Source organism: Myotis brandtii, unplaced genomic scaffold (assembly GCF_000412655.1).
Source record: "Myotis brandtii unplaced genomic scaffold, ASM41265v1 scaffold45, whole genome shotgun sequence".
Classification (NCBI taxonomy): domain Eukaryota; kingdom Metazoa; phylum Chordata; class Mammalia; order Chiroptera; family Vespertilionidae; genus Myotis; species Myotis brandtii.
Genome location: NW_005367209.1, coordinates 7,815,061 through 7,826,750, shown reverse-complemented (window position 1 = coordinate 7,826,750; position 11,690 = coordinate 7,815,061). Strand labels below are relative to the sequence as shown.

The window sequence follows — 11,690 nt, the reverse complement described above, 5'->3', positions numbered from 1 at the left end:
TGCTGATTGCTGTGTCCTGTACCTGGGCAGGTAAGCACCCCCACCCCTCGTCCCCGCTGCTGGCCCCCTAACTGCGGGCTCCGGCCTCTCAGGCCGCCACTGGGGGCCACGGGGCTGTCAGCAGTAATAGGGGTAGAGATGCCTGTGAGCAGGGCTACAGATTCGAAAACTGAGGCCAAGAGAGGGCCAGCGAGTTGCCCAAGGTCACACAGCCAAAGAGGGAACCCGATTCTGACTGCGTGCCACTGTGCTGGGCACCGGAACGGACCCCGAGGAGTTGCTCCCTGCCGGATCCGGAGGGGGAGGCAGGCTGCGGGCAGCCTTCCGAACCAGACACCCCTGGCTTCTCTAAAGCTCTCTGCCTGGACCCGTGCTTTCCACAGGTTTGATTTCGGGGTCTGAGAGAAGCGGGTGGGGGGGCAGAGGTCCTCCAGGTGCTGCCTAGGATGGAACAGAAACAGGCGTTGCAATTAGGGAAGAGTGAGCCTCCCCGCGGGTGCGCAGAGTGAAACAGTGTTGGTGTGTGTATGGGGGAGAGAAGAAGGGAGGCCGTTGTAACCCTGGGGTGAGCTGCTGCGATCAGATCAACAGATCCTGATATGAAAACACGGTGCATGTCCCTGTGGTTGCCAGAGCCTCTGGCTGGATGGCAGTTCTCCTTGCTGCCTGACCCCCCCCCCCCCCCCCCCCCCCTTCCCCAGGCTGCCGGCAGCTCCCTGCAGTTCGGGGCTCCGTGGGGCTATTACCTGTGGCTCTGAGCAGGTCTTTTTGTTGGCCTACATCAAACACCTGGCTGCCTCCAGCCGGCAGGCTCTGAAGGCTGGCATGTGTTCGCCAAGGGGTGAGGTCACCATTCAGGAGTCCTGCTTCTTAAAGGGGTTTTGCAAAACCATGGGTCTCCTGGGAGGGTCTGGGGGGACAGAGAAATGGCATTTAGGAGTAGAGGTGGGGGACAAGAAATGAGGATCTTAATCTTTGGCTTCTTGAAGCGGTGTTGTCGGCAGAGGGGGTCTCTGCACCTCCCTCCCTTGAGGAAAGAGGCAAAGATGAGCTCAGTATCCACCTCCCCCTTTTGCATTTGCCTAGAGACGGGTAACCATCTGAAAGCAGTGAGAAAGGGAGAACTAGCAGAGAGTGGGTGGAGGGAGAAGTGGGGGTAAACAGCCTCTTCTCTCTGCCCTGCAGTTTCTCCTGAACCTGGGGATCCACGTAGGACTCCCCCCCCCCCCCAGCCCCATTCCCGGGTCTTTCTCTTACAGTTGGGTCCTTGCTGGGCGGAAGGAAGCACTGGTATATTTCATTTCTCTCTGGTGAGTGGCATCTCTGATCTGCTCCTTCCTGCCTGAGCCGGCCATGCATACCCTGCAGAGTCCCAGCCCCTGCCCTGCCATCCTTCCTGGCTTGGAAATGCATGAGCCTCTCTCACAAGTGCTTAATTTTCCTAAAACGGGGAACTGGGCACAAGTTAATGTCTAAATGTCTATTCCAGACCCTCCTCCAGTCAGGACCCTGTGGCTCAGTTTCTGGCAAAAAGCGTGGTAACGTTAGTTAACAAGTGTTCAGATGGACAGCCTGCCTTTCCCAGGGCCCTGGCTGGGAACACCACCACCCTTCCTGTGAGAGAATCTCTCCCTTTTGTCTATAAAAACAATCTATAAAAAGGTAAAGATTAGGCCATAAAACTTTCGTTCCAATCCATTCAGCATCAATAGCCTGAAAAAGTGGGAGCAGCAGAGGGGCCAAGATTAACTTTGAAATAAATAAATCTTGGGAGGTGAGAATACGTTTCTTGGCGGAGGGTGGTGGGAAGGGGTGGGGTGTCGCTATCATAACTGCAGCCTCCCAGCATCCTTCACTCTATGTTCCACAGGGTCCTGGTCACACTCCGGCCCTGGCCTGGCATTCCTCTGGTTTGGCTGCAGGATGGGGCTTCAGGCCTCTCCCTCAGTGGATCTAAGCATGGGATACCACAAAGCAGAACTAGAGGCAGAACAGAAGGGCAGGAAGGTAGAAGGAGGCCGTCGTGCAATTTTCTAAGAAAATGGACTTGTTTGAGGGAGAAACTCAAATGTCAGGCTTCGGAAGGCGGCTCTGGATTGAATGACTACTAGTGTCTCAGGCAGAGCTGTCAGCCTGGGAGGTGTCACGTGACTGCCATGGCTTCACATGGTCACTGTTTGGAGGGGGCTGGTCACGGGAATGATCTTGCTTGGGGGAGGCAGGGGAAGAAGTTGCTAAAGATTGCTTTCATCACAAACGCTGCCAAAGGGAAATTCTAAAAAGATGCCAGTGAAGTCACCAACCTGTGTTCTGGGAGCCAATGGGAGGCTTGTTTCGTAAAACGACTTCCCGAGGGAGATTCTGAGGCTGGGAGAAGGGCAGGGGACAGGGGCACGGGGACATCTGGGCAGCTTGATTTTCTAGCTACAGCAACGGCACATGACACTGAACCTCCTGGCTCCCATCTTGGCCCCACCTGGGTCTTGGGATGTCACCTACTGGGCTGAATTCAAAACGAGCTCCCATTCATTCCTCGCTCTGGCCTGGAGAAGGCAAGGCCAAGTAGGGGCTCGAGTGTGGGGGCTCTGACCTTTTGGTAGAGGGTGGCATGCTGTTGGCTTCTCTGTACTTTCCTAAATGGTGAAATTAATCTCACTTCCTCTTTCACAAGAAGAGAAGGGCGGGGGGCTTTAGCCCTGTTGGGCTCAGGCTATCGGAAAGTCCTTGAAGTCGAGTGTTCTTTGGGTAACTTCTGCCCATTAATTATTTATTCCTTTACCAATCCCGCGAGACACGGGGTGTGATTCATTCCTTGACTTGTAGTCACTCAGCACGTATGAACTCCTAATGTGAACCATGTGTTGAGAGGAGCGAGGAGACCCAAATGTTCTTTGAATGTTAACTGTATTCCAGGCTGTGCGCTGACTGCCTAATCTGCATAATTTCATCAGTCAGCAAACAAAGACTGAGCTGGCTGTTATTCCCATTTTGCAGATAAGGAAAATAGAGTCTCAAACTGGAAAAGTAACTTGTCCAAGGTAGGGAGCCTGGATTTTGAAGGAAGAAGTTCCCTGATTTAATTAGGATGACTTAGTCCAAGCTGGAAGGGAGCAAGAGGAGCCCTCCCCTCCCAGCTCCGATGGAAGTTGGTAGAAAGGTTCCCTCTGGGGCAGAAGTTTTTAACTGAGTCACAGTTGTTTCTCTGAAAATACACTGAGGATGGAAACACTGACAGCCCCCTGGCCCTCACAAATGACAAGTCACAAGTGGCTCCCGTCAGAGCCCCCCATCTGGGCTGCCGAGCTCTGGAGCCCCCAGAGCTGGAATATTCCTCTTTGCATCTATCTTCCTGGTGCCCTTTGCAGCAGATGGAGAGGGGGTGTGTGAGAGGAAGGCAGTCTAAAAGTGTTGTGCGGATCCCACACTCATTCGCTTGCTGCTTCCAATGGCTCCGTGTGACAGGTTATTTTTTTATTTGTAGTCTTGGTTCCCCCCCCAACCCCCCTCTTTTTAAATGAGCTCAGATTTCTGGCCTGTCAACACGACTCAGATCATGTCACTCCCCTGCTCAAAACTGTTGAGTGGGTCCAAATTTTCTTTAAAAAAAACAACACAAAAAAATTGCACCAGGGCCTCCCTCCCATGACAGGCCTTCTTTCTCAACCACATGTTTGCCAGAGAGCTGACCTATTGAGATGCTACAAGGTAACCAGGCTTGCTCTCTGGGGACCCAGGCTTTCCCGGCTACTCAACCCCCTTAGCACCCAAAAGACCCCGAGAAGTCCCGCGCTTGTCGGATCCCCATTCATAGGAACAAGAGGCGTTTGGGTTGGATAACACTCGTTAACTTGGCCTTACCCAGTTTGGTGAATGATTTTGTACAAAGCCATGCCCTTAGCTCAACTCTCTCAAATCTGTTCCTTTGCTTATACTGTTCCTGCCATCAGCGATGCCCTTCCCTGTGTCTCCTTACCTCCCTATGTCCAAATCCTACTCCTCCTTCACAGTTCAATTTGTGCTGCCTCATACTCCAGGGACCTCTTCCTCCTCCGAACCCGCCCCCAGGATTTTATCAACCCCCGTCTGAGGCTGCGCATCGCTTTCTGCTTGTTTCATCATCCTGTGCGTGCATGGTTAACGCTGGCACCCGGTGGTCCTGCGCGCGCAGGGATCAGCTAGCCTCTCCGTGTAGACACAGCCAGCCCGGGGCTGAGTCACAGGCTCAGAGCCAGACCCCTGGGTGTGAATCCAGCAGAACCATCCGCATGGACGACTTCCCGAGCTCTGCGTCTCGGTTTCCTCATCTGTAAAACAGAATGAACCAACAGCTCTGTTTCAAGGATTAAGTCCATTGCTGCGTGTGAAATGCCGGAACCCATGCCTGGCACGTAGCGAAGTCTCAGCCAGTGTCGTCATCGTCAGTTTTGTTCTGCTTGGATTTCCTCACCCATGAAAGCAAGCCCTGCTCTTGTGAAGCACCTAGCACAGCTCCTCGCACAGGGCGGCTACTCACAGAACAGCAGAGCTGATAAGGGAGTGAATGTCTTCGGCCGGAGGTTTTCCCCTGTAGCTTTTATGCCAGCAGGGGATGGATAAGTTGAGCAGAAACCCAAGCTGTGTGATTTAATTGTCTGGTGGTGGGACTGAGTGCTGTGGGCATAGCTTGCCTCTAGGTGTCTCTGTCCCTAGCCACAGGTCTGGCATTGTGGGTTCCCAGACATGGGAAACCGGAGGGGGGCCTGAGAGAGCTGTCAGTCCTCTCCTCCAGCACCTGATGGCAGTGGGAGAGGAAGGGACTGGCGGGCTCACCCAGCAGATCCGTGGCAAGGCGTGGGGGGACGCCAAGCCCAGCCCCCTGTGGTTCAGGCCAAGGCTTTTTAAAACGGGGGAGTGCTGGAAGTTTCCATCGTTAAAGCTAGAAGTCTGACAGGATCCCAAATGCCATGGGAAAGGACTACAGTAAAAATACTGGGAGTCATCTTTTCTGGCCCCTTACTGGGCTCAACACTTCATGTGTACAATCCCAGTGGCGCTCACAGCACCCTGGGGAGTACATGGAGTGATCATCAGATTTGAACAATGAGGAAACAAGCAACTTGAGGAACAGAGAGGTGGAGCAACTTGCACAAGGCCACACAGATGACCCAGATCAGCCCCTGCGGTTAACTGGACAGCACTTAACCCTGTTTGACAGGTAGGGGAACTGAGGCCCGGGGGTGCCAGCGTCTTGCTTTCCTGGTTCTCCTTTCACGTTTCTGTCAATCAGTGTGTCCTCCCCGGAGGCGGCAGCTGTTCCCAAGATGTGTTTCCGTCCCCTACTGGAGAAGGAAGCCTCTATTTTCACAGCTGAAACGGCTTTCCTGTTAGCTCGGCCGCCCGTTCCTGGGCAGGTCTTTGTGGGAGCCCTCTGCAAGATGAGTTTTCCCTGCCAGGTGTCCTGCCAGGCCTTCAGTCCACAGAGATGCAAAACAGCTAAGGTGGAAGTCGGAAATGGTAGAAAATTGGATCTTTGTGTCTGTAAGATTTCCTGGCACATCCATTTGGGGGCGCAGGGTGTTAGATGGCTGCAGATGAGCGCCAGGAGCTGAAGGCGATCAGGTGGCCGATCAGGATTGGGAGGGAGGTTGGAAGGGGGGGCGTGAGCCATGAGCTTCCAGCCGGGTGGAGAGGGTGGGTGCCGATGCCAGGGCTGCTCTCTGGCCCCATTAGTCAAGGGCACGTGTCCTCCAGAAATGGAAGCTCATGGTAGCAGGGCCTGAGCCTTGAATCTGTGTTTTCCTCCTCTTTTTATTTTGGAAAATTTCAAATATGCACAAAATGAGAAGGAATGGGGTAGGGAACCCCAGCTTCCACACTGACCTGCTATTTTATTTCACCTGCCTGCACCTGGCAGGGGGTGGGGGAATATTGTAATGCAAATGCTGGAAATTGGGGATCATTTCATCCATCAGTACTTTGATGTGCACCATTGTCTAGTCCTCAAAATGAGCCCCAAAGCGTGGAGTCCTTCCTCCCCGTTTTACAGAGAAGGACCCTGAGGCTCCCCAAAGCCACGCTGGGCTCTTCCCAAGGCCACATAGCCAGTGAGAGTTAAAGCTGGCTCCACGTTTAATCTTCACCACTTGGTTGTCCTTATGGTTGTTTTAATTATAAATATTCAGTCAACGAGTTTTTCTGAGCATCTACTATGTTCCAGGGGTGGCTCTAGGTGCTGGGGATACAGCTGCGGACCACACAAGCAAAACACTGCTCTCACGGAGCTGACATGCTAACGAGGAAATAAAAGCAGACCCGGTAAACATTCCATGAGGTGGAGACAAGTGCCATGAATCAACTAAAGCAGGACGAGGGAATGGAAGGTTGAGTGGGGACAGAGGCAGGGCCTCCTTGAGGAGCGGAGGCCCCCGGTAAACATTCCATGAGGTGGAGACAAGTGCCATGGATCAACTAAAGCAGGACGAGGGAATGGAAGGTCGAGTGGGGATAGGGCAGGGCCTCCTTGAGGAGCGGAGGCCTGAATTAAATGGAGCAGCCATGGGGATATCAGGAGAAGAGCGCTCCACACTGAAGGAATAGCACGTGCAAAGGTCCTGAGGCTGGCGTGAGTTTCCTATGTTCCAGGAGTAGAAAGGCTGAGAGGCTGGAGTAATGGGAGATGGGGTGGGGGAGTTGGGAGAATTCAGGGCCATACAAAGTGGAATCTGGTTCATTGAGTACCTGACATTGAACATGTCAGGCCGTGTGATAGGATAGTTACTCTGTAGATTATCTCATTTAATCCTCACCACAGTTCTGTGAGATGGGAACTATTATTATACCCATTGGACAGATAAAGAAACAGACTCAGAGAGGTGAAGTGACTTGCCCAAGGTCACACAGCTTATACATGCAGAGCTAGGATTTGAGCCCAGGCCCCTAGATACTGCAGCGTCCTCATCATTGCTTTCCTGCTTCCACTCTGGACCCTTCAGTCTCTTTACCCATAGGAGCTGAGTGAATCAAATCCTCTTTGTTCCTGCTCCAAACTTTTCGGTAGTTCTTGCTGCCCTTAGAATAAAATCAAACTCCTTACTTATGAGGCATGGCATTTTCTGGATCACATCTATCTCTCCAGGCTCATCTCATGTTAGACTCTCCTTTCTCCCTGGGGTGCAGCCACAGCGGCCTTCTTTCTTGTCTTCATATGCACCAACTTCTTTCCTACCCCAGGACCTTTGCACTTGCTGTTCTCGCCCCTGGAACACCTCCCTGGGCCTTTGCTTCCTTTGTGTTCCAGTTGCAGTCTCATCTCAGAGCTGCCACCCCAAAATAAAAGAGGTCCCCACCTTATCATGGCTCCAAAGTTGTTTGTTTCCTGGAACCCCTAACTATTTATTTGTTTCATTATTTTAGCCCTGTCTCCCCCTATAGGATATAAACTGCATGAGAGTAGGGACTATGTCTGTCTTATTCACTGTGAGGTCTCCCAGAACCTTAGCACAGGGGCTGGCAACAGTAGGTGGGTTAATGCACATTGGTTGAATGAAGGGAATAGGTGGGTACTAAGATCCCCATTTTAAGGAAGATGCTCAGAGCCACAAGGTCACTAGGCAGATACTCTGGTCCAAAGGCCGAGCTGTGCCCTAACTACTACATAGTCCCTCTGTGGCCAGGCCCAGGGCCAGGAGCACACCACAAATCCCTGCCCATCGTGCTGATATAAGGATCCCTGAAGTATCAGGAAGCACAAAAATATCACTGTCAGCCTGGGTGGGCAGTGTTGGCCAAGAAACCCCAGAATTTGTACTTCAGGTTCTGGCTACACAAAACCACTTATCTCAGTGTAGACACCATGATGGAATGAGCAGGCAAAACATGAGACGTGGCACAGTCTGCTGCCCTCTCAGCCAGGGTTTGGCTTGGCGGGCCCACTCGGGGTCCGGTTCCCCCAAAGGGCCCTTCATGGTATGAGGCCATCTGGTGCTGTGATGAAGATGCAGGTGGAGTCAGGTCGTGACCTTGGCCCAATGGCCATCCCTACCTGAGCCTCAGTCTTGTCCTCTGTGAAATGGGAGTAGTGACAGCCCTGTCTCGCTGGGCCCCCATGGAGGTTTGGTGAGTCCTGTCATGCTCCTGGCAGTGTCGGTGTTGGATGCTTGTTAGCCATTATTACTATTACTGTTACTGTTGGGTGATCATCATTTCATGGTTTGGGGCTGAAAGAGCAGATGGAGCCCTCACACTATCACTTACCAGCCAGGAGATCTGAGACTTACTATGCTGCCCCTCTGGGCCTCAATTTCTCCTTTTGTGAGGCAGAGGCTCAGCCTGGCTGCTCTCCTGCAGGTCCCTTCCACCCTGATGCCCATCTGTCCTTTGTCTTGATGACACCCCAGAGCCCTTCTCTCACAGGGCAGGCGGTGAAAGGGCACACGCTTTGGGCCACACACCTGAATATGGATCCAGTATGTGCTGCTTCCTGGCTCTGTGCTCGGGAGCAGGTGTCTTGCCCGCTCTGAGCCTCAGTTTCTCCCTCTGTGAAATGGAAACACGACCACAGTTTCCTCTTGCATGGGGACTGTTGAGGGTTAAGGGAATTAAGAGCCATGGAAAGTGCTTTCGCTAGCTGCACAAGGCGCTATAAAAGGCATCAGTGGATAGTGTCAGCTTGGGGGAAATCTCGTCCGGAGACTGTCTGCTGCAGGCAGCAGTGTGCTGCAACCTTGGCAAATGCCGTTTAATAGCTGCGTGTCGCTTTTAAGGGGGCCTTTATCTCGGCTGGGAAATGTGTGTGCGTCCTTGGCAGCCTGAGATCCCAAGAGCCTGAGCTGGAGGGGACCCTGTCGCCAGGAGAAGCGCTTGCACGGCAGATGGTGGGTGTGTTCGAGCACCGTCTGTGCCTCTTCCCTGCCTCTCTTCTCGTCCGGAGACTGTCTGCTGCAGGCAGCAGTGTGCTGCAACCTTGGCAAATGCCGTTTAATAGCTGCGTGTCGCTTTTAAGGGGGCCTTTATCTCGGCTGGGAAATGTGTGTGCGTCCTTGGCAGCCTGAGATCCCAAGAGCCTGAGCTGGAGGGGACCCTGTCGCCAGGAGAAGCGCTTGCACACGAGCTTCCATGGCAGACAGTGGGTGTGTGTTTGAGCGCCATCTCTGCCTCTTCCCTGCCTCTCAGGCTCTCAGCTTCCTCACCTGTAGGGAGGGGGTGCTGACAGTAGCACTCGCCTCGCTGGGCTGTGGTAACAGTTAAGTGAGGGCTCCCCATTATCTGGCCTCATCCACACGTTGTGCCCACGAGAGCCTGGAGAGCCTGGCTGGCTGCACCGGGCCGTCTAGAGAAGCAGTTGGGCCTGGAGGTTGGAAGGACGCCACGCTCCCCATTATCTGGCCTCATCCACACGTTGTGCCCATGAGAGCCTGGAGAGCCTGGCCGGCAGCACCGGGCCGTCTAGAGCAGTTGGGCCTGGAGGTTGGAAGGTGCCATCTGGGTCCTCAGCTTCCCCAGGCCTCAGTTTCTCCCCTGCAAGAGGGAAGTGGGAAGAAGGTCCTTAGGTTGTTGAGGCACTAGGTGCGGTGAGTGGTGGGGGTGCGTGTTCCTGCATGCTGCCCCGCCTCCCCTGGCTCCCCTCAAAGGGCAGTTACCGCACACACATACTGATGGTCGCTCCTTCCTGCTTTGCAAACAGGGCCACGCTGCAAGCAGGTCTCGTCTAAACCAGCAAACACTCACAGGGCCTCTGGCCTTCCCTGCCCCCTGGCTGGCCGCCTGGCCAGCAGCCTGCTCTCAGGCCCTGCTCTGAGTGGTCTGTGCACACGCTGGGGCCGAGCTGGTGCTGCCTCAGAGTGAACCCGTAGCTTCTCACCCTGAAGGCTGTGATCGTGTGTCATCCCCTTCAGCCTGAAACACCCGGGCGTGGGAACGGCTGCCCCGCGCTGAGCGCTTCCTCTGTGCCAGGCGCCGTGCTGAGGTCTCTGTCCTTATTTCAGCCTAAAGCAACCAAAACATGCATTCACCCTTGCCCCCTTTTACAGATGGGGAACCGGGGGGGGGGGGGCGTTTAAGACCTGTCCTAGGCCTTTTAAATGGCAGAGTTCAAACCAAAACATGCATCCACCCAATGCCGGGCCTAGTGTAAACCTGGAGGGTGCTGCCAGGGACAGAGCCGAATCCTAACTCTCAGAAGGCTTATAAGTACGTCTAGGGGAGGGAGAGGGTGGTGGGTGGTATGAGACAAATAGAGCAGAGCAAGGGGCATTGAGGGGTAATGTTTTGTACAGGGCGGCGGGGAAGGCCTCGGGTAGGCCTGAAGGAGGTGAGGGAGCCAGCTTGTAGCTATAGGGGGTGAGAGTGCCAGGCAGAGGCCGTGGCAAGTGCAAAGGCCCTGAGGTGAGTGGAGAATCCGGCGTGACTGGGAGCGAGGCTGTCGGGTCCTGGTGCCACCGGAGGATCCTGGGTCTCACTCTGAGTGCAGGGGGGCCTGCAGGGGGTTCTGAGAAAAGGAAGGCTGGTTTTGGAGGCTCCTCTGGCTGCTGGAGGAGTGTGCGTTGGAGAGAAGTGAAGTAGAGGCGGGGAGGCCAGTTCAGAAGCTGAAACAAGGACCCAGGTGCGGGATGGGGGTGCAGGAGAGGCGTAAGGAGAGAGGAGGCTGACCAAGCCTTGGAAGTCGAGCTGGCAGGATCTGCTAATAGAGGGACATGCTGGGCAAGGGGAGCTAGAAGTGTCCAGTTCTCAGCCTGCTCTTCTGACCACTGACCACCGAGCCTTAGAGGGAGAGATGGTGGTGCTCCCTTGCTCACAGGTGGGAAAGTGGGGGCTTAGAGAAAAATGACATTGCAAGCGCCCCCCAAAAATGAGACATACTGGTCTCTGGTCCCAGAGCCTGAGCTTTAGACTCTGTTGGTACCTTAAGAGTTTACCTGCTACACGGAGGGCCTACCAGGGTCTACCCTTCCCCTGCAAGGACTTGGCACAGTGCCAGTTCCCTGAGTTGCCTGGAGCGGGGGTGAAGGAGAGAGCACTCTGAGCCTGCTGGGCCTGCCCCCACCTTATTTGCAAGGCCGCGTGTGTCCCCACCAATGCAGGTGGTAGCTTCTGCAATACCTGGGGTGTCTTCGCACAGTGGGTTTATACATTTGTAGCAGTAGACGGCTCCTGGTGGCAGCCTGTTGTCCAGACGGCAACTGAAGCCATCCTGTAGGGTGTCAGGTTAGCCCAGCCTCAGGGTGGCCCTATCCCTGCTTGCTCACAGCCAACAAGCATGTGGCAAGGACTCTGCTGGTCCCTGGATTGTCCAGAGCCTTTTCTCCGCTCTGTGCCCTCGCTCATGTGGTTCTGCCCTCCTGGAATGCCTTCCCTTCTCCCTAGCCTCTGCCAGCCTTCAGGACCTCGCTCAGGGGCCACCACCTCCAGGAAGCCATCCCAGATAACACCCCTCTTCCAAGACCCCCACCCCCACCCTCTTCTTGCTCACTGATCACCCTGTACATGGCATTGCCCATGTCTAGGGCTCGACCCCACAAGGGCAGGGACCTGGCTTACCCAGCTGTGTTCTGTGGCATCTAGAACAGGAGCTGGCAGCAGAGTGAGCTTTGAGGGCATGAATGAGTCAGTCTGAGTCCAGAGAAAAATCAATAACTAGCCACAGCTGCTGGAGCCCTGGTCAACCTGCCTCGGATCCTGAGCTCCCTTGGGAACTGCAGAGTCCACAGCCATCA

General features: G+C 54.4%; 1 protein-coding gene across 1 annotated transcript in view; it reads left to right on the top strand.

Annotated features, from left to right (window-relative positions):
- Positions 1-5: 5 nt before the first annotated feature.
- The window catches only part of SIRPA (signal-regulatory protein alpha), a gene marked incomplete at its 5' end in the record, with an annotated part of 47,647 nt that continues 35,962 nt past the window's right edge, over positions 6-11,690 (top strand). Inside the window, one exon of the mRNA XM_014546534.1 lies at positions 6-30. Within this exon, the coding sequence (XP_014402020.1) occupies positions 6-30 (25 nt within the window). The remainder of the gene's footprint in view (positions 31-11,690) is intronic.